Raw genomic sequence first — 26994 nt, forward strand, 5'->3', positions numbered from 1 at the left:
TCCTGACATGTTTATGTTTCAGCTATATTACTATCAACAAAACTATATATCTTAAATTCGATAACTAACTGGGACTGTGCCATGCATGGCTTGTATCTATATATTTGCTTAAACACAGTTTATCTGTGATAGATGGACTTTGGCTAGGCCTAGCATAAATACCCGACTATCATTTCCTATACTATGCTATGCTATTACTCTTCCTATGCTATTAAGTTAATTAATGCCTGTAATAATTGCTTTTATTTCACCTCCTTGGTCTGAAGGTTTTCGCAATCGTTAACTGGCTGAAATCATGTGATTTCAAGTGTGTGCGCCATGGTGCTGTATAATTAGCAGTCACTAATTCTCTAACAAATGGTTGATAGAAATGTACTGTGATACAGCCTCAAGTATTATTGAATTTATGTTTTATTTTCTATATTTTTTTTAATTTTTCTAGTGTGTTTTGTCTTTTTCCTATTTCCTTTTTTGTCCAACTTTATCAAGATCCAAATGTAGATATGATTCAATAAAGATTATTATTAGAATTAATGAAATTCGTGATTCTAAATAAGGTATTCATAAATAATGTTTTGATAATATATTAATTATTTTCATTATTTAGGTTGTATTTTATTATACGGTGAATTATTTGTATTTAAGTAGGTCACATACAAACTGTTGCATTTGGTATATGGCACACACGACTTCATATGTCAAAGGCAAAAAACAAAACTTAAATGATAATACAATTTCTCCTCGTTTGGGCATAATCATAAAAAAAATTGGTTTTACTTCTGTGTATCCGTCTGTGCGTCCATCTTAGACATGCCTTGATGGACTATCGTACATATGCAAGTGCATTTTTCATGATAAATTTTAATAATAGTTTATTTTATTGACAAAACAACACTGTATGTAAGTCTACACTTACACAATTGAAATAAGCCAAGTATATATTAAATAATGAGTACAAAACAATTGATTTAGTTCTGGTCAGAATGTACATCTATTCGAAAGGTAGTTTTCATGCATTTTATTTGCAAGAAAATAACAACAAAAATCACATGGCATGGCATCAGGACCAGAAATAAATTAGCCTACTATTATTATACTGAAAACACTTGAATGCATGTGCTGAATAAGAAGGTTTTCATGGATTAATAGTCTATCGATACTGTTATGCATACATATATACATATAATGTATGTGGTTATAGAAATTAAGTTTCTCGTGGACTAATAGGCTATCAATAGTTTGATATATACAAACATACAGGAAAAATGAGTGTGATTATAAAAATTAAGATCATCATGGAATAATAGTCTATCAGTATTTTGTTGCATGAATGGTAATGAAGTAGTTATAAAAAAAGTTTCTCATGAATCTCATATTCTATCAATTACTTGATGCATACATACATACATACAGGAAATGAATGTGGTTAGAAAAATTAAGGTTCTCGTACACTGAGTGCACATGCATCGCTGAAGACTTGTATCTGAGCAAGGTGACAAAAATAACTGTTGATTATTGGTAATGTAGATTTGCCAAATTTGACAATTTCCTCCCAAGCATGCATCTGTTATGTAACACCTTGTGCAGAAATGTTTATCCAGATGTACAAGTCACATTTAATATGTGTAGACTTCATATAAGACCTGTCATTGCTGCAGCACAACAACCATCTGTTAAGCTCATTTAGTAGAGTGAACCACACTTTAGTCTAAAAATATATTTTGAAATTACACACCACCACAGATTAAGAATGTACAAAAATAAAAAAATGTTACATCGCAAAATATAATTAAGAAATATAAAAACGGCTAGAACTTAAATTAAATAAAATTTGACAGGATGGCACCTTTGGACAGACTGCCAAAGGCCAAAGTTGTGGCAGGCTTTGAGCAAGAGTGACAAATTTCAAGGTTAGTCACCATGAGAAAGATGACCAGCCTCTTGAATATGCGATGAAGATGAAAACCTTGGTCTTAATGAACGTTAGGAAGATTAATGACCAAGAAACGCTATATATGTCGCTTAAAATGTGAGAAAAAATCTTATTATAAAGAATAGAATAGAATATTTTGTTTGGCATGTTAAATTTCAGCACAGGGTACAATAAAGAAAACAAAGAAAAAAGAGAAAAAAACACAAAAAAGAACTATAAAAAAATCTAGTAAAACTAAAACAGTTACACATTTAAAAAATACATCACCTCTATTTCTTGACCATTTAACAGCAAAACAAATAATTAATTTTTGTCAATTGAAACATCCTTAATATAATACAATGTTTGTTTATTTCACAGTGTTGGTTAAATGGAAACACTACAATATCAACTAATCACCTTACAGAGATCGTGAGAATAGGCAGTCAAGAAGTTATTGGACAAATTGCAGCACACGGACAATGTTTTGGCATCAAAACCTTTTTTTAGTTTTTAAATAAATTTACTTCATGACAGAAACACATTTTTCAAAGTCAGGTGAAAGTGTAAAATCTAGTAAAAGTTAAAATATGGGATTCATAGTGACTTTAAAAAAGTTTAATTATAAAATCGTAAACAATGTGTACATTTACACAAACATATTCATATGTGAAATAATCTTTATATAATGTCACTTTGTTTTGTTGACAATATAACTGATTCTGCCAGATTGCCAAAATTGTAAACCTCACTTGATTGCAAAAATTAATATTTGTCCAGTTAGTATTGGGCCAAGAAACAGTTGCCTTTGCCTTTCATATTTTGTTGTCACAGCACAACACACTCTCTATATTATATATTTTTAAATGACTCAAGCTTTGTATGACTAATAAATACATCTTTATCTTTGACAGGAATTGAGTCGTTACAAAATAATTTCATTTTTCCTTTACATATTGCATGGTTTTTCGAAACTGAAAAGTACAAAAACATGTTTCTTTCACGGACAATTTTTTTTTCTACCACACAAATAAAAACGTTGTGCATTAATATGAACGAAAAATAATTCACATTTTATCAACCCAAGGATCCAGTATTTGCTCTATTAGTCATTCATACACTCACGTAAATGACAGAGGCATGTCAATGGTTCAAATCGAACATATTTTGAAACTGTCAGGCAACAATCAACACTAAATATTAAGTATATTTCCCACACAATGTCACACATATTTCCGGCCATCCAAATATTTATAATGCCTTCCTAATTGAATGTTAACATATGCAGGACGTTGTGGGGACCAAATAATCATTTGTATTCAACAAATTATTGAGTACTTGAAATTCAGAATGTAAATATTAGTATTATTGCTGTTTTACCGTTTAAACATCTCAGTCAATATTTGTAATCCCAAAATAAATCCCATAATTATTCGGAATTTAGATCAACACCTGTTGACAATAGGAAATTTTTCCCAGAAAAATACAAAAAAGATATACAAAATTTTACATGAACATTTTGATGGGAGAATGATGGCGCTCACAGTTTAGTCCGATGATAAGAATTATTAAATATACCATAAAATTACAAACTTAAATATATATTTCATCAAATTATAGATACTGAATAATTAGTACTTAATATTATGCAAATATTACATCTGGTCAACTCAATTTATATGTTAACACAATTCCTGGTGGTCGATAAAGAACGCCTTCTCATGGCTGTTGATTATTTGATTCCTTTAGCAGCAAGTTGTTCGCGTAATTGTCTAGAGTACTCATTCCAATTACAAGTTGCGAACCATCATAAGATGCATATCAAAATTTTAAATATTAATTATATTGTATAAACAAGCAGCCTATCGGCTTAGATAGCTCCGCTGTTAGCAATGCACATTTCAATTAAAGAACAGAAGATATCATTAGAAAATGAACAATATGCATAATATCAATGAAATGGGAATTGCTGTTTTCAACAAGAATTAAAAAATATCACCTTTCACCATAAATGACAAAAATAATCATCAAAATTAGATAATTGAAGATATCATGAAATGAAATGAAAAGAAATGAGAGTGGTCCACATGTAGTACCTATATATGTAATATCAAAGCAATTGGACTTGTGATTTTTAACAAGAAGTCGAAAATATCACTTTTTACCAAAAATAACAAAATTATTCACCAAAACTAGAAAATTAAAGATATCATTTCAAAATGAACAAATCTCAGAGAAGTTCACATGTAGTACCTATATATGTAATATCAGAGCAATTGGGCCTGCTGATTTCAACAAGAAGTTGAAAATATCACTTGTTACCAAAAATGACAAAAATATTCATCAAAATTAGAAAATTAAATATATCATTACAAAATGAACAAATCTGAGCGAGGTCCACATGTAGTACCTATATATGTAATATCAAAGCAATTGGACTTGCGGTTTTGAACAAGAAGTCAAAAATATCACTTTTTACCAAAAATGACAAAAATATTCACCAAAATTAGAGAATTGAAGGTATCATCATGAAATGAACAAACCTAAGAGAGGTCTACACAAGGTACATATACACCAAGTATCAAAGCATTCAGGCATGTAGTTTTCAAGAAGAGGTCGAAAAAGTAAAACATTGACACAGACGACGACGGACAATCACTAATATGATAAGCTCCGCTTGACAAAGTCGACAGCAGAGCTAAAAATGAGTATAAGTGAATGTTTGAATTTCCATCGAATTCTTTACATCAATATGTGTTCAACCATATGAGTGTGATTGTATAGTTTACTTGAATCCACAATCTATGCATTGAGTGTAGTCATTAATAGTAATGGGTGATATATGGGTTTTGTCAAGTTAGTATCCAGTAAATAACCAATTGGTCTCTATCGATAGACTCATTTGAATAAATACAAGATGCCTCACTTTCGTGTGGTATTGGGAAAACAATTTTACTAGCTATCGTTCCAGGTAAGCATTCTAACAATTCAAACTTAATATAGGTCAAAAGGTCTTGCTCATTATCAATCTGACTTCCAGAGCCAAATCCATGAAATCCAATGAAGTGCCCCCGGCTGATTCTATTCGATTCGATTCGATTCTATTCTATTCTATTCTATTCTATTCTATTCTATTCTATTCTATTCTATTCTAGTCTAGTCTAGTCTAGTCTAGTCTAGTCTAGTCTATTCTATTCTATTCTAGTCTATTCTATTCTAGTCTAGTCTAGTCTAGTCTAGTCTAGTCTAGTCTAGTCTAGTCTAGTCTAGTCTAGTCTAGTCTAGTCTAGTAAATGATGTGAGAGGTCATTGCATGTTATTATGCACACCAGGGAGCAAAAAAAGCAAACATCCATGATATCTGAGGAAGGCACACTCGTTAGCTTTCTACACTGTGCTACACTGGACCATGTTATTTATGAGGGTTTCTGGTGTTAGAAATCCACATTCACAATGTGTAATCTAAATAATTTTCCTTATCAGCGAAATGATTGCTTATCTTGGCTGTTATTAGCCGTAATGTGAAGTCATATTAATGGCAAAATGCCTGTCATCATTATACACTTTTCTTGTAGAAACAATAAAACTAATAATCTTTAAACGATCTCTATCAAACCTGTATAGACTTTGGAGGGATTTTTTTCGTGTCTACAATGTATATGGGAAAACTTCATAACATTTTGGTTAAAACATTTTTCATGTAGAAAATTGAGAGATCAAATGCCATGCTGGAAAACTACTTTTTCATTATGTCATTTCTTTGAATGAGGAAATCTATTTTTTTCATGTGCTTTTTTTCTTTACAAAGATTTTCTCCCTTTCAGAATTTTCTAAGATTACTTTATTATGTTGGATTTTTCGTAAATGTTATCAATTGAGCACGCACTTTACAGGGCAAGCCATGTGTATTGTGTGTATGTTTGTAATGCATCAGAGCCTGATTAACTAGTGTTTTTGGTTTATGTTAGGGATATTGTTCATTTATTTTTATTTATTAAATCACAGATCATTTGTCAGTTTAGATTCATTTAAATCAACTTGTTTGTCTATACATATGTTAATTGTCCAACGTTTTTATGTTTCTACAACATAGTCCCTGATTTGGTAGTCTACATTATGGTGTAAATTTGCACAACTTAATAAAATTGTAATACTTAGCAAAAAAAAGTTGGATACATACAACCAAGCTCAAATTCCCAAGCACGTATCATTACACAGAGCTACGTGCTATGATAAGAGAAATTATCCGAAGGATCTAAATACTGTTCATACATCTCCGATTAATATTTAATGGCCGAGCTAATTTATGATAGGTATAATTAACCCAATGTGTTGTTATTTCACAAATCAGCTTCACTTGTATTTATAAATGCTACCTTATTTACTAATATTAAATCTATATTAAGTCTCGCACTTCAGGCAGACAATGGTTATTTAGCAAAGTTAAATAACAATTGCCAGGTGGTTTTATCAGAATTGCACTCCAGCAAATATTGATATATTATGTCATAGTTTTGTACATTTAGGCTAGGCCATTAGTGACTAGACTATCTTGATACGCACTAACGTAATGTACACTACATCGAAATTGTTTACTGTATTGAATTTTATTAGCAATATTGACCAGAACATAATTTACGAAATAATATGATGCAATGTGGATGTTTGGGGCATCTCATAAACATAATATACAATTAGTAATAATAATAACTTTATTGTCAACCTATCTCCATTGAGATCTGGACTAACATACAATTAAGATTAAAAGATACAGAAAATATAAATTTAAAATACAACAACAATAAATAAAAGTATAACCGAATAAGAAAAAATAACTAATAAAAAAAAGTCTTTGACAAAGTAGTAAATAAATAGTTTACATATAAATGTAAGAATGCATTATATTTTCAGGGCAGCTGGCAATCTCTGTATATTTTCTTTTCTCATAAGAAAGCATTTGTGAATGTATTTTGATATTTTGAGAATCAGTTTTTTATCTTTGTTATTTAGAAGAGTTTCTAATTTCTGTCTATTGGTATTGTTAGGGTGTATTATTAATTTTTTGAATATATCGTTTCTTTCATTTATGTATAATTTACAATTTAGAAGAAAGTGTATTTCATCCTCTACTTCATTAGTTTTACAAATGGGACATTTTCTATTGGATATATCTATGTTGCTGTGTCTTCCTGTTTCTATCTGTAAAACGTGCGCACTGATTCTTAATTTTGTCATTGCAGCTCTATGTGATGTGTTTTTAACAACTTCTAAATATTTTTCAAAAATATTATCAGTTTTTAGTAGCCTGTATGTACGGAGTTTGTTTTTATGATTTTTTCCTTTATTGTCATCATGCATTTCATTTTTAGCAAGTTCAGTGTACATACTTTTTAATTTGTCAGACACTGTGCTTATGATATTGTCATCATTGGCATCTACATCAAGTAGATTGAAAATGTTTTTAACGCCGGTGACCCAATTTTGGGTATTCTGACTATCTAAATGGTTTCCAAGACTGAATGCTTCTGCCACCAGTGTGTTATGGGGCATTTTATTTATTTTAAGCCAATATTTTAGCATTTGCTTTATGCTAGAGTGAATCAGAGGGTATCTGCCCAATTCTAGCATGCATGCAAAGTTTGTTGCTTTGCAGTTTACCTTCAATAGGAATTTACAAAACTTCACATGAAGTTTCTCCCTTGGAGAAGAGGTGTCTAACATAAATTTCTTTGAATTGATGAAGTTGGATGTCCATATCTCACTGCAATACAAAAGAATGGGTTTGATGATTGTATCAAACATTTTCAAATATATTTTTATAGGGAAATTGTTTTCAGAAATCAGTAATTGTTTAATTTTGAAACTTGCTTTCATAGCCCTGTTTTTTAAATCTATTTGTGCCATGTCAAGTTTTCCAGTTGAATGTAGTTTAAATGTAGGGGGAGGGGCAGTCGCGTTTACGTTCTGTTGTGTTTATGTCAATTTCACTATTGATTACACGGCTGATACGTGCCTCAGGATCTACATAAAATACGAGGGCAAAGCAAGTGCGGAAATATGTTTTACAGTTTATATTTCATTTTCAATAATACCCGTAAACTCAGTTGCTTGTCTAACTTTCTGTACCAGTGTTGAAACAAAAACTAAAGGGTATCCTATATTTTATAAATTAAGTGTTCCCAGTTTATCAGAGAAGCACAGGGAAGTACACCACTGACCATAAAAGAGGTGATTATTTATGTGTTATCTTTAATATCGTAAACGTCTGTGCCAATAACCCAAATAACCAACCATTATTGTTTTCATCAGTTATTATCACATGCTGTCAAGACGTTTGTATCCACTGATAGCAAAATAGAAAGCGCAGATGCAGTAAGTATACAGGTTAATTTACATATTGTAATTCTAAATAAGGTATTCATGAATAATATTATGAAAATATAATAATAATAATAATAATAATAATAATAATAATAATAATAATAATAATAATAATAATTTATTCAAATGTCAGGGCCTCCGCCCATCACATCAATCATTATAATACAAAATTAAAGAAATATGTTAATCATGTTCATTGTCAGCATCCTTTATTCTATGTTATTATCCTCAACCTCCTTACCTCAAATACAATTGTACATGGAATCATGTAAAGAAAAGATGTGTATTGCCGTGTGAAAACTGTCATAAAGGTGATTGACAGGTCATACTTGTTTTCAACTCTAGAAGGACAATTGGAATATTTTTTCAGTCAGATGGCATGACCTTGAACTGCTTGCTACGTAAATGAAATCGTCTATTATCGCTCCGAAACATGAAATTGTGGTTTTAGTTCTGTTCATCTGTCTGTTTGTCTATCTCAGACATGCTTTGATGTGGAAACGTCACACATGCATCATATCGTACACATGCACATGCATTTTTTAATGATAAATTTTAATAATTGTGGGCATTTTAATGTTAAAAATGCATCAAAATTGAGCATATCTGTCATTGCAGAACCAAATCTTGGTCATGCATAAACTGAAACCTTGGTACAAATATCACTAAATCTGGGATTAATAAATAAATGTTATTAACGTACTCATTCCTTTCATTAGTTCATTTTTATTAGACTTGCATACAGACGACTTTCGCAAAAACTCGGCTTTACACTCCCACAACATTTCATTTTATTGAGAAAACGACAGTAAATAAACAAGGGACTGTATGCAAGTCTACACTTGGATTCATTGTTTTAAATTACAGAGCAGAAGCAATTGAAAGAAGGCAAGTATTTATTGAATAATGAGTACAAAACAATTTGGTTCTGGTCAGCATGTATTTAAATTTCAAAGGTAGTTTTCGTGAATTATATTTGCAAGAAAATAACAATAAAAATCACATGGCAAAGCATAAGGACCAGAAATATATCTATTTTAGCCTACTATTAAGTATAAAACCCTTTTATCAATTAATGTGCTGAATAAGAAGGCTCTAATGGATTAATAGTCTATCAATAATATGATGTTTGCATATATATCGGTGATGAATGTGGTTATAAAAATTAAGATTCCCATGGATTAATAGTCTATCAATAATATGATACATACATACGTATAAGAAATGAAAGCGGCTATATATATTAGGATTGTAACACCTTGTACAGAGAACAAAATTGGGTTGATTACTTGAGCAGAAACGTTTATCCAGATGTACAAGTGACATCTGATTTGTGTAGGCGTCATAATAGACCTGTCATTGCTTCAGCACAACTTCCACCTGATAAGATTATTCAGTTGAGTCAACCTCACATTGATCTAAAAACGTATTCTGAAAGTAAACGTCACCATAGATAAAATATAAAAACAGCTAGAATTAGAAACGCCATTTATGTCTTTTAAAATGTGAGAATAAAGTCTCCATCTACCATTGGAAAAATTGTAATAGAATAGAATGTTTGGCATGTAAATATTTAGCACTGGGTACAATGAAGAAAATAAAATGACCCATTAACAGCAAAACAAATAATATTTTTGTAAATTCAAATATCCTTAATATAATACAATATTTGTTTAATTCACATTGTTGGTTAAATAGAAAACTACAAGATCAACTAATCACTTTACAGAAATCTGAGAATATACAGTCAAGAAGTTATTTGACAATGTGAAGCACATGGACATAGTACAAATTTGAATTGTATTTTCAAGATATTAATATACTGATATACGCAATGACTAAAGTAACACACAGTGTGTTTGCCTTTCAAGGGTAAGACAATTTTTTCTTGACATATTTTGTTGTCACAGCATAACACACTCTGTAAATTATTTATTTGTAAAGGACTCAAGCCTTGTATGACTAATAAATAAATCCTTATCCTTGACAAGAATTGAGTCGGTACAAAATAATGCAGGACAGTTTTTTCCAATTTAATTAATAATATTCGGTATTATTTACAATTTATATATAATAAATTCATGAAATCCTTTTATTTTCCTCTTATATATTCACTTTTTTATTCTATTTCATGGTTCTTCGAAAGTGAAAAGTATAAAAGCATGTTTCGCCCACTGACAATCGTTATTTCGACCACAAGAATAAACAACTTTGTGCATTAATATGACCGAAAAATAATTCACATTTTATCAACCCAAGGTGGCAGTATCCTTTTTTGATAAAGTCACATACTGTATTTGCTCTCTTCGTAATTCATACACTCACGTAAATGACAGAAGCATGTCAATGATTCAAATCGAACAAATTTGTCAGACAAAAATTAAAACTAAATATTGGTTATAATTTTATTCCATGTCATACATATTTCCGTACACCAAATATATTCGATGCTTTCCTAAATGAAAGTTTATGTATGCAGGATATCACCACAAAGCACGTAGTGGGACCAAATATTTAATAATCATTTGTATCCAAAGATTTATTATTTACTTAAAATAAAATGAAGAATGTAATTATTAGTATAATTGTTTAACCGTATAATAAACAAAGTCAATGTCTGTCAGTATTCACAAAATAAAACCCACATTTTTCTAAATTTAGATCATCACCTGTTGCAATACGTATGATTTTTAGACGAATACATGAAAAAATGAAAACTGTTACATAAACAGTTTTTATGAAATAAGAAAAAACATACAATTTATAAGTACAAACTTATTAAATTATCAAATTATAAATACTGAATAATTTGTATTTAATATTATGAAACTATTACATCTGGTCAACTCAATTTATATGTTCCCACAATTCCTGGTGATCGATAATGAACGTCTTTTCACGGCTTTTAATTATTTGATTCCTTTAGCAGCAAGTTGTTGTCGTAATTGTCTACAGTACTCATTCCATCTTATACCTAGTAAAAAACTGTGAGAGATAAGATACATAGCAAAATTGTAAATATTGATTATGTATGTATGAATTTCCATTGAATTCTCTACATAAATTGTATAGTTTTAGTTCAATCCACACATATGCATTCAGTAATTATAAGTTCATTAAATAATATTGTGCGATATACAGGGTTTGTCAAGTTTATTGAATGACACAAAAAACACAAAAAAAAACCTAATAAAATATCTTCTCAAAAAGGTGGTACATCCAGTTGATAACCAATTGGTGAATGTCTCTATGGTGTTTGACGCATTTAAATCATATGAACTATCACAGAATGCTCCACTTTCGTGTGGTATAGGGAAAACAATTTTACGGGACAAAACCATGAAATATCACGAAATATTCTATTCTATTCTATTCTATTCTATTCTATTCTATTCTATTCTATTCTATTCTATTCTATTCTATTCTATTCTCAGCACTCGTTTAATGTGCCAGGACAGCCTGTCATTATAACCTTACATTATTTATAGAAAATAAGGAATACTTATGTGAGACTTTATTGCAAGCTACAAATTATGCACACCAGGGAGCAAAGAAAGCAAACATGCATGATATCTGAGGAAGGTTGACTCATTAGCCATTAGCCATCCACTGAGCTCCATTAGACCATGTTATTTAGGAGGCTTTCTGGTGTGAGAAATCCGCATTCACAAAGTGTTATCTAAATAATTTTTTCTATCAGCGATATGGCTGCCTCATCTTGGCTCTTATTGGATTATCCGTAATGTGAAGTCATATTAATGTCAAAATGTCTGTCATCATTATACACTTTTCTTGTGGAAACAATAACACCAACAATATTTGGCTATCAAACGTGGAGTTAATCTGTTTACGTGTATACAGTGTATATAAGAGAACTTCATAGCATTGTGATTAAGTAGACAATTTAGAGATCAAATGCCATGCTGGAAAACTACTTTCTTATTATAATGTCTTTTGAATAAGGAATCTATTATTTTCATCTGTTATTTCTTTTAAATATATTTTCTTCCTTTCAGAATTTCATATTATGTTATCAATTGAGCACAAACTTTACAGGGCAAGCCATTGTAGTTTAACTATGTTATGTCAGAGCTCTATTAACAAGCGTTTCTTGCTTATATTAAGGATCGGCCTGTTTCTCCATGATCTGTAAGTCTTATTTGTAGATTACTTTTCTACATATGATTAAGTGAGACATTGTCCAACGTATTTCACTGATTTTGTAGTCCACATTAGGATATTAACTTAATAGAATCAATTGTAATACTTAACCAAAAAATGGTGGCATACAAAAGATCTAAACACTGACCATACATATCAGATTGATTTTTAATGGACGAGCTAATTGATGATTGGGACAATTAACCCAATGTGTTATTTCACAAATCAACTCAACTTGTATATATAAATGCTACCTTATTTACTAATATTAAATCTATATTAAGTCTCGCACTTCAGACAAACAATGGTTATTCAGGAAAAGTTAAATCAAAATCGCAAGGTGGTTTTATCAGAATTGCACTCCAGCAAATATTAACATATTTTGTCATAGTTGTGTACATTTAGACTAAGCCATTAGTGAACAGAAGATCTCGATACGCACTAACGTAATGTATACTACATCGAAATGGTTGAGTGTATTGCATTTTATTAGCAATATTGACCAGAACTTATTTTACGATTTACTATGATACAACGTGGATGTTCGGGCATGTTATAAACATAATACACAAATAGTATGAAAGAAATGCTGAATTATTGTGTCTATTATTACCAGTGATAAATACGTACTCATTATCTACGGTATGTATGAATGTATAACCTGACATTTCATTTGTATGATGTGTTAGGACATCCGACTACTAGAATGAGCAATATGGGAATATGTAGTGGTTGTTAAAATACAGTTATTGTCTACCTGGATATTCACACCGAAATGAACCACGTGATGTGATTAAACACATGACAAGCTTGTCATACATTGAGAAAAGATAATATATCAAAATAATTCCGTATTAAATTACCAGTGACGACTACGTATAATTAGCTGCATTACATGTATAACCTAACAATTTGGTTGTTTTATTTATCCTCTATCTTACGTGACAAATAACAATAGCCGATAGAGGGCGTAATATGTAATACACACCAAATACACAATATAGTTTGGTACCTGTCTGCTTTATAATCTATAATAATTTTATAACAATGACTGTATTTATTATAACGCACTCATAAAATGTATGTAATATACGTAAATACAGGTGAACCAGGTGAATGTGATTGACACGTGACTCGGTGTTTGTACTTACAATCGTTCCTTGTTATGAGTAATACCATTCTCAGTGACAGTGTTGTCTTTACCGATAGTAAAAGTGAGTCGACGATCAAAAGCAATCTTCAATAATCTTAACAATTCCCGACCTTCATCATCGCCACGCAGCCATCCCTTCAACTGCATACCGCGGTATGGTTGTCCAGGGTTTGGATGTTCACTCTGAAATGAATATAGAAATGTGAATATTTGAATTATTGAAGTGTAGCTGTCCGGTACACTGCATACCAAGATATGGTTGTACTGTGTGAGAATGTTCACTCTGACCATAATAAAAAATGTGAATATTTAAATTATTGAAATGTATCTGTCACGTACACTGCATACCAAGATATGGTTGTACTGTGTTAGAATGTTCACCCTGACCATAATAAAAAATGTGAATATTTAAATTATTTAAATGTAACTGTCCCGTACACTGCATACTAAGATATGGTTGTACTGTGTTAGAATGATCACTCTGACCATAATAAAAAATTTGAATATTTAAATTATTTAAATGTATCTGTCCCGTACACTGCATACCAAGATATGGTTGTACTGTGTTAGAAAGTTCACTCTGACCATAAAAAAAAATGTGAATATTTAAATGTATCTGTCCCGTACACTGCATGCCAAGATATGGTTGTACTGTGTTAGAATGGTCACTATGACTAGAATATTTGATCGAGCAAAAAGAGTAAATGACAAATACAACAAAAATGATATAACATACATAAGTACTGCAAAAAATCATAGTTGAACTAAATGTAATTAATAACGACTTGTTATTTTTTGAAATATGAATGATAAATGCTATTACAATATTCTGACATGTTATAAATAGTCAAATATTACACCAATTTTGGTGATTTTTAGGCAAGTACTAATAACGTCACATAACAATCAGAAAACTGTAGTGTCCTGTTATGTCATATGACCTTTGACCTGTAATTAATATACATGGCCAGTAGAGGGCGTGCTTTATTATTAAAAATCCATCATGGCTGACTAGATTAAATTCTGTGTGTGTGTGAATTATTATCCAGTGCCATCCTGCACTATCGAGTATCAGACACTCTACAACTGGCGACGAGGATCAAAAATAATCATCAAGGAACATTCTGGTAAAATAAGAAATGGCTGGAGTCAATATTGGTGACATCACGGTAGTGAAACCATTCAACCCAAATGGAGACCCAAACAGTGTTGGCACACGATGGAAAAGATGGGTGAAAAGTTTCTCCATGTACGCTGATAGCAAGGGACTGATTGTCACAGCTGGTGAAGAGACCAACAAACAACAGAGAAGAGCATTGCTACTCCATTCCGCAGGTGAGGATGTACAAACAATATTTGAAACACTGGACGATACTGGTAGTCCCAAAGAATATGAGAAGGCAGAGGAGGCTTTGAACAATTATTTCAAAACTCAAGTAAACACTACCTACCAGAACCACATTTTCCGAGCCATGAAACAACATGAAAGTGAAAGTGTTGCCCAATTTGTGACCAGGCTGAAACAAGTTGTGAAAGATTGCGATTATGGGGCCCAGTCTGACAAACAAATACGTGATCAAGTGGTTGAAAACTGCCGATCAACAGGTTTACGTAGAAAACTGTTTGAGAAGGGGCAGAAACTGACACTGAAGGAGGTACTAGAAATTTCTGCTGCATATGAGGCTGTCGAAATTCAACTTGAGGGTATGGCTACTAAGAATACCGAATTGCCCATTCACCGTGTACAAGAGAAAAACACAGGGAGAAAAACGTTTCGTAAGGAAACAACCCCAGTGCAAAATCTGCTGCTACATGTTACCTGTGCGGGAAAGTGGGACATTATGGTCGAGATCTTGAGTGCCCGGCCAGAGGGAAAATCTGCTCCAAGTGCAGTAAACCAGACCACTTCGCAGCACAGTGTAAAACAAAAACAACCAACCCTAAACCCAAATGGAGAGGGAAAAGGAGAAATAAACCATCCATAAATTACATCAGCGCTGATGAGTCTGAGGATGAATATACATTTGAAGTCCAACAGAGACGCAACATTGAGAAAATCAAAGTGATGGTAGAGGGTATTCCAATTAATATGGTAATCGACTCCGGAGCCAGCAGCAACATAATTGATAGTGATCTATGGGAAAAGCTGAAGAAGCTGAAAATAAAATGTATTGACTGTACAAAAAGCTCAACCAAGAAATTGTACGCATATGAATGCAGTAAACCACTAGAAATAAAAGGGAGCTTCACTGCAATAACACGAATTGCAGACACACAAATTAAAGCTGAATTCATAGTCATCAACGGAGAGGGAGAGCCCTTGCTCGGAAAAGAGACTGCAGTCAAACTAGGAGTCTTGAAACTAGGCGCGAACGTTAAGGCCATTAGGAGTGAATCAGCAATAACCGATAAATATAGTGATGTTTTCACCGGCGTCGGTAAGCTGAACGATTACCAAATCAAACTACATATTGACCCTGAAGTGAGACCGGTAGCGCAACCAGTGCGTCGTACACCGTTCAGCATGCGTGACAAAGTCAAGGCTAAGATTGACGAATTAATTGACATGGACATCGTCAAACCAGTTGATGGCCCAACACCGTGGGTGAGTCCGGTTGTCGTTGTACCCAAACCAAATGGGGAAATCCGGCTATGTGTGGACATGCGTCAGGCGAACCAAGCAAATATTCGCGAACACCACCCGATACCAACGGTTGAAGAAGTTCTACATGAAGTAAACCAAAGTACTATATTCAGCAAGCTTGACCTCAGATGGGGTTACCACCAACTTGAGCTTGACCCTGAATCGCGCAGTATTACTACTTTTGTTACACATCGTGGACTATACCGATATAAGCGTCTTATGTTCGGGATCAATGCAGCACCCGAAGTATATCAACACGTAATACAACAAGTACTACATGGATGTGAGGGTGTTGCCAACATATCCGACGACATAATCCTGCATGCGAAAAATGAAACCGAGCATGATAAACGACTAGCGCAAGTCCTCGAGAGACTGAGAGAGAAAAATCTGACATTAAACAAAGCAAAGTGTGAGTTTTACATGTCACAATTAACCTTCATGGGGTTATTACTAACTAAACGCGGAATCGGACCAACCGACGCGAAAGTAAACGCAGTACTCAATGCACGCGAACCCGAAACTGCAACCGAAGTTCGTAGTTTTCTTGGGCTAGCCAACTACAATGCTAGGTTTATTCCTGACTTCGCAACAATAGCTGACCCGCTACGGCAGTTGACGAAGAAAGGTGTACCATTCAAATTCGGCGAACAACAGAAAGCATCGTTCAATGAGCTCAAACAACGACTTGCAAGTGCTGAAATCCTTGGATACTTTGATAAAGATGCGGACACGCAAATCATAGCAGATGCCAGCCCAGTTGGACTAGGTGCGGTCCTTGTGCAAAAGCAGCAAGGTGTATACAGAGTCTGACAGATGTTGAACGTCGGTATTCACAAACCGAAAAGGAAGCATTAGCCATAGTATGGGCTTGTGAACAGTTTCATACATATTTATATGGAACTGAGTTTGTAATATGTACTGATCACAAACCACTTGAAGTAATCTATTCGACAAAGTCTAAACCATGTGCTAGTCTAAACCATGTGCTAGGATCGAACGGTGGGTTCTGAGACTGCAACCGTACGAGTTCAAGGTGAAATACATACCTGGCAAGGCGAATATCGCAGACCCCCTGTCGCGACTTATTTCATCAGAGAATCAACCGTCAGTTCGAATACACTTGCCAACCGACGACTACGTCAAATTTGTTGCTGTATCTGCTACACCAAACGCAATGACAACCCAAGAAGTCGAGGAAGCATCAGCAGATGATGAAGAGCTAGTCGCACTAAGACATTGTATCGAATTCGGTCAGTGGGAAGATAATCGCTGCAAGCCATATATACCAGCGTCTTCTGAATTATGCGTAATCGGGAAACTGGTACTCCGTGGTACCAGACTTGTCATACCGTGAAAACTGCGTCAACGTGTATTGACACTAGCGCACGAGGGACATTTAGGAATCGTGGGCATGAAACAGACGTTACGGACCAAAGTGTGGTGGCCCGGAATCGACAAACAAGCTGAGAAATTTTGTAAAAGTTGTCACAGTTGCCAACTGGTAAGTCGACCAACGCCACCGGAACCGACTAAAAGTACCAAATTACCGCAGGGACCATGGCAGGATCTCGCTATAGACTTTCTAGGTCCAATGCCATCAAGTGACTATGTACTTGTCTTGGTAGATTATTATAGTAGGTTCTACGAAATTAGTGTGATTAAATCTACGACAACAGAGCGAGTGATCGAGAGCCTGGAGAGATTCTGTCCTACCGCTGTCCATAACAAGTGACAATGGACCACCATTCAACTCAGAAGGCTTCACAAAATATCTAGCAGACAACGGAATCGAACATCGTCGAGTTACACCATTGTGGCCTCAGGCCAACGGGGAAGTTGAGCGACAAAACCGGTCATTACTTAAACGAAAGAGAATCGCCCAAGCTGAACACAAAGATTGGAAGAAGGAAATAAGAGCATATCTATCCGCATATCGCGCAACGCCACATCAAACAACGGGAGTTAGTCCGTCTGAGTTGATGTATAAACGACAAATTCGCACGAAACTTCCGAATCTGAGCGAGAACCACAAAGTCAGTGAAGTCCGTGACCGCGATACAGAGATGAAAGCCAGAGCTAAACTGAACGCAGACAATAAACGACATGCAGTCGAATCCGAATTAAGACCAGGAGACAAAGTACTCGTCAGACAGAAACGTGAAAATAAACTATCAACCCCATTTGCCAGTGAACCATATGAACTACTCAGCAAAAATGGAAATAGCGTTGTGATAGAATCACCAGAAGGAGTACAATACAAGAGAAACTGTACTCACGTCAAGAAATATGTGCAACCTGAAGAAGAATCTACTCATGATGAAGGGAACCAATCCACGAAAGAAACTGTGAGAGCTAAGGAGCCTATCCAAAGTGATCCAATTGAGCTGCAAGTTTCATCTAGACCAACACGCATTAAACATGTGCCTAAGAAATATGATGATTATGTGATGACTTAATATCTGACATACGTCAGAAAAGGGTGTAGGCGGATCGCTGCCCTTATTCAAATTTGATTGTCAATTTCGTTATAAAATGCAGATTTGCATAAAGTGTTCAAATGTTAGACATCTACTTTTGTTATAAATATTAACTCCTGATGAACGTACTACAAAAGAGGCTGAACTCTGAACAATCTGGTTTATATCTGAACTGAGCAAAATAGGAAATAGTAATAATGAATGTAGAACAGTAGTAATAGACTTGAACATTGTAGTAAATGTACAAATCAGTGAGGACACTGTTAGTAGTTCATGGTTCGAGTTTTGTTAAAAAAAAAAAATAAAAAAATAATAATCATCAGTCAGACTACAACATCTATTATTGATGCATTAAAACGAGAGAAGGAGGGATGTAGTGTCCTGTTATGTCATATGACCTTTGACCTGCAATTAATATACATGGCCAGTAGAGGGCGTGCTTTATTATTAAAAATCCATCATGGCTAACTAGATTAAATTCTGTGTGTGTGTGAATTATTATCCAGTGCCATCCTGCACTATCGAGTATCAGACACTCTACAAAAACGATGACATTAAGCAACGGAGCTCGTTTGAAAATCAAGCCTCAATGACAATTTCAACAATCTCACTATTATGTGTATCATTCATCACAAATTCAGGCCAGAATATGATAAACAGATATATTGGAGTTGTACCATTTGTTTTTGACAAATACAGTTATCAAATTAATACTACAAGTGAAAGAATCACTACTACACTAGTAGTGACAGTATCATTACTGTACTGATATGAAAAGTTGTCAATAAGATACTAGCACGTATTGTATCACGGCGATACTATTACTGAAATTATTGCATCGACATAAATAGTAAATGTGTCATAATAATACTAGAAGTAAATCATTGCAACGGTGCAAGTAACAAAAATAATGCAGCGATTATATTACTACGATGATAGTAGAAATAGTGTCTTGATGATACAAGAAGTGGGAGTATCATAACACTACTGGTATTAAAATCATCTTTATGGTAACAGTAGTATCAGAACGATACTCGTGGTAATATAAGCTTCACGATAGTAGTAGTGCAAGTATTACGAAGATATCAGTAGTACCACGATGATATTAGTTGTAAAAGTATTTTCTTGCCTGAGGTAATTAGTAACCAAGACTTGCGGGAGATTGCTCATCAGCAACCCATTGAGGCAGAGCTCTTGCAGAGACGATGGCGGTGGTTTGGCCACACCCTACGGAAACCAATGCCGAATATTACTAGACAGGCATTGACTTGGAATCCTCAAGGAAAAGGGAAGAGGGGAAGGCCTCGTAACTCATGGCGCAGAGACATGGAGGCAGATGTTAAGAAGATGGGCCGCACATGGAAAGAACTGGAGACGCTGGCTCAGGACCGCTCTGCCTGGAGGAACCTGGTTGACGGCCTATGTCCCAGGAGGGGCGATAGACGTAAATAAAAAAAATTAAAATAACTAGGAGTGTGAATACTACTAACGTAATAGTAGTAAAATAATCATGACGATACTAGAAGAAAAGATACCACAATGATATTAGTAGTAAAATAAATATGACAATGTTAGTAGTATAAGTACCATGATGACGCTAGAACTGAATATACAACAACGTTACAAGAAGCAAAAGTAACACCATTACGACGATACGTAACTTCAGAAGAAAAATACTAGACACTAGAAAAATGCCACAATGATACGAGTATTAAAATGTCAATAATATACTAACAATAAATATATCACAACGATATTAGTAATAACAACTAGTAATAAAAAGACATCAGTTACTAGTAATAGTGACCCGAAAATACTGATAGTAATTTAAATACGTTACATGTAGTGACAGTATCAGCCAGACAATAGTAGTAAAAACATGATTTGTTTTTGTAGTATTAGTATCAATGAGATAAAAGTAGTGAAATTACATTAGGAACAGTATCAGAAAGATACTAAGAGTGATACTATTCTAACCTAAAGATACAATTCGTGAAATTTGGCGTGAACATAATATTATGTCACTAACATACAAGTAGTGAATGTAGTAATATACAAGTACGGACAGTGTAATAATTATACTAGTAATAATAGTATTAACTAGGATATACAAATAACAAGCAGCCTCTCGGCTGAGATAGCTCCGCTGTTATCAATGTACATTTCAATTAAAGAACACAAGATATCATTAGAAAATGAACAATATGTATAGTATGAAAACAATCAGACTTGCTGTTTTCAACAAGAAGTGGAAAATATTACTTTTTACCAAAAATTACAAAAATATTCATCAAAATTAGAAAATTGAAGATATCATCATGAAATGAACAAATCTGAGTTAGAACCACATGTAGTACCTATATATGTAATATCAAAGCAATTGGATATGCGGTTTTCAGCAAGAAGTCGAAAATATCACTTTTTACCAAAAATGACAACAATATTCACCAAAATTAGAGAATTAAAGATATCATTACAAAATGAAAAAATCTGAGAGAGGTACACATGTAGTACCTATATATGTAATATCAAAGAAATTGAAATTGCGTTTTTTAACAAAAAGTTGAAAATATCACTTTTTACCAAAAATGACAAAAACATTCACCAAAATTAGAGAATTGAAGATATCATCACAAAATGAACAAATCTGAGAGAGGTCAACATGTAGTACCTATATATGCAATATCAAAGCAATTGGACTTGCGGTTTTGAACAAGAAGTCAAAAATATCACTTTTTACCAAAAATGACAAAAATATTCACCAACAATTAGAGAATTAAAGATATCATTACAAAATGAACACATCTGAGAGAGGTCTACCCAAGGTACATATATCCTGAGTATCAAAGCATTCAGGCTTGTAGTTTTCAAGAAGAAGTCGAAAAAGTAAAATGTTGACACGGACAATCACTCATATGATAAGCTCCGCTCGGCAAAGTCGACAGCGGAGCTAAAAACTTGCATTGCCGAATCTCAAATGAGAGAAATGAGGACGGACATCAACAAAGTCTTTTATTCTGAAATATGAATTGATATGTTTTGTGGAAATGTGACGTGAACATTGTTATAGCACTGTAAAGATATGTCGGGGTTTAATGGTAATATGTTAATTTAAATAAATTGTGTATATGTGAGTGTGTGTATGAGTAACAATGATAACAAAATAGAATTGTTATCACATACGTAACTATGACAGAGCAGTGGGAATATTGTACTCGTACATGTCCGCGTCTATAATTTAAATATTTTAGAGAGATCATTTACTCAGTTTATCTGTAAAGGAAATAACACGTTGGATACAAATGGCGGAGTAATTTGACTTTTTAAATTTTTGTAATACACTCGCCCGTTGTGCAAAATCATAACATCATGTCTGTCGGTAATCGCGAATTGTACTGCACATGTTTCCCAGAAAAAAATAATACATACAGTAATTAAGATAGTTGTGAAACATGGCATCATGTAATGAATGTGTAGCAATGGTGATTATATGTTGGTTATATGTGTCTTACCCCTTGAACACCATCCGGGATATTGTAATCGATGATGATATCGTCAAGACTGACAACTTTAACATTCAATGTACCATGTGGCATTTTTCCAGTGATAACATTGGATCTACATTCAACCTCTCTTTGAGGGGAACTCTCTGTACGTTCACAGTTTACTTCGCCGATGGATAACGTATGTGGTGAAACACTTTCCTGAAATTTGAATTTAATGTCTGTTCTTATTCCATACTGAGTCAATAGGGATGTATGTCCTAACTCCGTCAGTCCGACTTCTAAATTCTGTTTTTGCGATAGAAAATCAGCTGGGTTGCCATGGTGAAGAAAGTTAATAGCGTAAGACTGCATACTTTTTGCACGTCCTAAATCCAACTCGATGTGTTCCATCTGTGCCTGTAATTCTTTGTCTTGCTTACCACATATCTCAGTCACCTTGGCAAGAAGTCTCTGCTCTTCTTGTTTTACACGTTTAGTAATGTTAGCTGCGTGTTGTTTTATTTCTTGTTCTACTGATATTTGTTTACGTTTGAGCTGTTTTTTTACTTGCTCATGTTTATCTTTACATGAAATCAGTGACGTCACTGCTCTTTCCAGTTTATCTGTAAGACTATGTAAATTAGGAGAGTATTTATTCACGGCATCTTCCATGGATATCATTTTATGATCGATTCCTTTATGATCGATCATACCACACTTTATGCATGCTGTAACTTGGCACAAATCACAGAATAACTCCAGTTGATTGTTAGGGTGGTTTGTACAGAATCGTGGTCGGATGAGATGACGCTGATCAGATTTCTCTAATTCTTGGTACTCCTCTACTGTGATCACTTTGTGGGTTTTTGAAAGTCGCATACGACTATGCTGTACACTGCAATCTTTACAAAAGAACTCGACACAGTCCTTGCACCAGAACGAGGCTGCCGATGCACACACATCACACTTCAACACATCTTGACCAATCTTGACTTTAGAGAACATTTCCAGCATCTCGTTTATAAACAGATTGTTATTTAGTGCTCTGACACCACCTGGAGGAATGACATGTGGTTTGCGACAAGATGGACAAGTCAGTTTACCATGTTTCTTTTCAATCCACGACTTCAGACATTTCTCACAGAATGTATGAACACATGGTAATATTTTTGGTGATGTGAATCTTTCTTGACATATAGGACAAAGAAGAATTTTTTCATCAATATCGTCCATTAGTTGCTTGTGTGACGTGGCTCCAATATTGCTTGCCATTATGAGACGGTTATAAATTGAATCTGCAAATTGGAAAAATAAGTGGAAAATTCGATTCATATTTTTATATCTATCATCTACTTGACAAATTCATTAATTTATTAATGACAACTGAAGTGACTATTTTGGGTATTTATAATTTTTAACAAATAACCTGTCTAATCGCTGATTTCAACTCATATTCAAAATCGTCATTGTAAAAATGCTAAATAAACAATGTTTGGCCAACATACACAATAAACAGCACAATCTATAATTAACGGCGACGTTAACACATAGCCGAAAGATTTATCACAACAATCGAACATCTACGACAACGTAAAATGATACAAATATTCGCTTAAAATAGAAAATTGAAGATATCGTCACAAAATGACGTATATCTGACATACGTGTACCCAAGGTAGCAACATACCAAATATCAAAGCAGTAGTTATCAAGAAGAAGTTCAAAATTTATTTTTAACCAAAGAATTACAAAAGAATTGACTAAGAATAAGAAATTAAGAATATCGTCTGAAAATGAACAAATCTGATAGAGCTACACTAATTTACATAAAGCATATGAAGCAATCGGGCTGCTAGCCGAAAATAGCAATTTTAGCAAAAATATTTGAAAATGAACAAAGTTGACATATGTCCAGCCAAGGTACATGCATACCAAGTATAAGGGCAATTGGCTTGGTAGATTTTGAGAAGTGAAAAATACAATTGTTGACGGACGATAGTCGAAGACGGACAATCTATATGAAATATAGGAAAGCAATGGATATTGCTGATTCAAATACAATCTTGTTAATCGGCAAGGATCGACTAATGAGAATGATATTTGTAATTAAAGGGCGCCGCTCGTCGCGCAACGTGTGCTTGAATTTCATGTAAACCAACAATGATTTTACAAGCCATGTATACGTTGCTATGAGTCCCATAACGACCACCGCCCTTTTACACACGTTATATATGGGTGTCTTATACAACGTTGTACACTCAGATTGTGGAAAGCAAATATGTGCCATATTCACCTTTGAATGATATGCATTGTCAATCATACAGTCATTGTCAATCATATAGACTAGTTCAAAGAACCAGAAAATAAGGACACTAGAAATTACTTATTACGTTTCTGGTTGAATATTTACAGTACAGGTACAGTTTGATGTGTTCGTTGGGAGCGTAGTAAACTGTAACCCCAAGTAGGTTGTATGAGTTGGCTTAAGGTCGTTCATTTACATTTGTTGATTAAGATTTATTAATTACAATTGTTGATTAAGACTTAAGTTCTCAATTTCTGCATTTTTTTAACCAGTACGAACAATTTTATAGGTGAAAAGCTGTCCGACACATGCAAACTAGTGGAACTATTACAATAGGAATAAATTTTAAAGCATTATTTCATAGAAAACAGATACTATTTGTCAGAATTAGTTCATCGTTTAACAATGGTTCAAGTCAAAACAATTTTAAAAAATCTTCTGTAATTAATTCATCTGGAATGATCTTTTTTTCTCGGGTATTTCTGAATAATAATCTAATCACTGAACTCTATACATGTTAGTATAGTCATAGAAGTTTATTAAAAAATCTGTGATTTCCTTGCTAGGAAACGCAAGGGCAATATAATCTTCATCAATTTAGCAGGATTTTTTTAACACACATTTTCATAGTATATCATCAGTTTTGTTTTGGTTTCAATCATTAGTACATATGTCGAGCTCCTCTCCAAATTGTTGCTTCTGAACTGGTAGATGTCATTTCATGCGATAATGTAGTCATATGACAATATGAAATACTTTTAATCATTGATATATTATTATTATATTTTATTTTAATCCAGTAATTTAGCTGAAATTAGCTTAGGAGTGAAAAATTAAAAGTTGTATTCTAACTTTGTATGATTTGATGAAAATCTCAAACTAATCCTGTAAGTATTATAATGAGTTTGGATTGTGCACAGTTCAGATTCTGAATAGATGTCAGAAGTACGTTCGAAAATACTGGCACAACCTTGAGTGATTAGACATGACGGCCTTCAGTGTAGTCGAGCTTTAGTGCAGCATTGATTCTAGACAACAGTGACGCAAGCCTACACTGGATGTCGTGCTCCAATATTTCAGGAAATGTTGCCAAACCAACAGATTTTATTATTTTTCCAGTAATCAAAATGATTAGTGAGAGGTGCAACTTTAATAAAATATCCCTATAGCAACAGTAGCAAAATAAATGCCCTGTACTTTGTAATAGTGCAAATAAAATACTCAATACGACATACACCATATCTCAATTGACATTTATACTACCTTTACATTGGGTGTAGGTTTATAATTTGACTTCAGGTATGTGTACAATTTATTAATGCATTTTATACCGCCCCTTGTACAAATACATTTTGTTTTCTACCAAATTATATTTTATCGCATAATGAAGAATTATTCACAGAGGATTTAGCTCCATTACTAATTAGAATATTGAGCGGTTGTATTGACAAAGAAAATGTCGGTGATCAACCACTGCTCCCATTCTAAAACTGAGGTAGTGAGTATATACGTAATTTGATATTTAGGGAATAGAGGAGGACGCACTGCCTATATTGCGTGATAACAGGGCAGGAATGCGGGCAATAATGGACGAGGCGCAGCACTGTCCGTTATTTAACATCCATGTTCGACAAGCCCTGCTATCATGCAATATTGTGCAGTCCTAAACGCTAAGAAATGCCGAAATATTGAATATATAGTGTGGTTAGCGCGTCGTAGACGTTTGTATTTCAGTTGCGTATACAATGATCACCGGCAAACGACATGCGAAAAACGCTGCATGATTGTTCAAATAAATAGGATTTATTAATTATTTAAAAAAATCTTGGTGCGTATAAATTCAGTAAAACATTGGATATTGCTGATTCAAATACAATCTTGCTCGACAGTTCGTGTATTGATCTTGATACCTGTCCAGTTAACTGATAAACGAGATCAATAGACCGAACATGTGAACATATGTGCCGTATTCACCTTCGAATGCTAGCCACATACAAACTGGTTCAATGAACCCGGAAATAAGGTCAGAAACTCGACACGTTGAAATTAATTATTACGTTTCTGGTTGAATATTTGTTAAAATCGTTGTATTCCTAACGACTAACTATCATTACATTTGTTTTGAATTCATGCGTATTTCATTTCCACTAAAAACGAAATCAACACCGCGGGATTTTAACGCAAAAATAGACTACAAAATGGCGGTCTCGTCAGGAATAACACCTACTCAACGATCGTATAATCGTTTTTTATATAGTTTTACAAAATCATTTATTTTATCATACCTACCTTAAATCAACTACTATTATATACGCAATGTCCTTGCAATACAAGTCTTGAGCTGGTCGTTGGAATTTAGATTTGTAGTGCCGGGAACCAGGGCAGGAGACGTACAGTGAGGTTCAGTTGTACTAGTCTGTAACGCAGTGAACTTTAACCCCAATAGGTGGTCTGAATTGCCTTAAAGTTGTGC

General features: G+C 33.7%; 2 protein-coding genes across 2 annotated transcripts; both read right to left on the minus strand.

Moving 5' to 3' along the window:
• Positions 1 to 8999: 8999 nt before the first annotated feature.
• On the minus strand, positions 9000 to 22378 carry LOC146737868 (E3 ubiquitin-protein ligase DTX3-like). The gene is made up of 3 exons (XM_085504259.1): positions 22244 to 22378; positions 13606 to 13790; positions 9000 to 11278 (listed from the first exon to the last, which is right to left on the minus strand). Exons 1-3 carry the CDS (start codon positions 22325 to 22327, stop codon positions 11203 to 11205), a joined length of 345 nt encoding a protein of 114 aa, XP_085360385.1. The 5' UTR covers positions 22328 to 22378; the 3' UTR covers positions 9000 to 11202.
• On the minus strand, positions 22356 to 26923 carry LOC102809012 (tripartite motif-containing protein 2-like). The gene is made up of 3 exons (XM_085504847.1): positions 26811 to 26923; positions 22400 to 23511; positions 22356 to 22364 (listed from the first exon to the last, which is right to left on the minus strand). The coding sequence occupies exons 2-3, from the start codon at positions 23486 to 23488 to the stop codon at positions 22356 to 22358; spliced, it is 1098 nt and encodes a 365-aa protein (XP_085360973.1). The 5' UTR covers positions 23489 to 23511; positions 26811 to 26923.
• Positions 26924 to 26994: the final 71 nt, after the last annotated feature.

This window comes from Saccoglossus kowalevskii, chromosome 10 (genome assembly GCF_978046115.1).
Source record: "Saccoglossus kowalevskii chromosome 10, keSacKowa6.1, whole genome shotgun sequence".
NCBI classification, from domain to species: Eukaryota; Metazoa; Hemichordata; class Enteropneusta; family Harrimaniidae; genus Saccoglossus; species Saccoglossus kowalevskii.

Bases quoted from the DNA above. Each gene is read 5' to 3' on its own strand.
- LOC146737868 (XM_085504259.1), bottom strand. From the start codon at position 22,327: ATGCCACATGGTACATTGAATGTTAAAGTTGTCAGTCTTGACGATATC. The intron at 13,791-22,243 runs GTAAGACACATA...TATTCATTTCAG, and splicing joins TCCCGGATGGTGTTCAAGGG to AGTGAACATCCAAACCCTGG. The intron at 11,279-13,605 runs GTAAGTACAAAC...TATCTCTCACAG, and splicing joins ACTCATAACAAGGAACGATT to TTTTTTACTAGGTATAAGAT.
- LOC102809012 (XM_085504847.1), bottom strand. From the start codon at position 23,488: ATGGCAAGCAATATTGGAGCCACGTCACACAAGCAACTAATGGACGAT.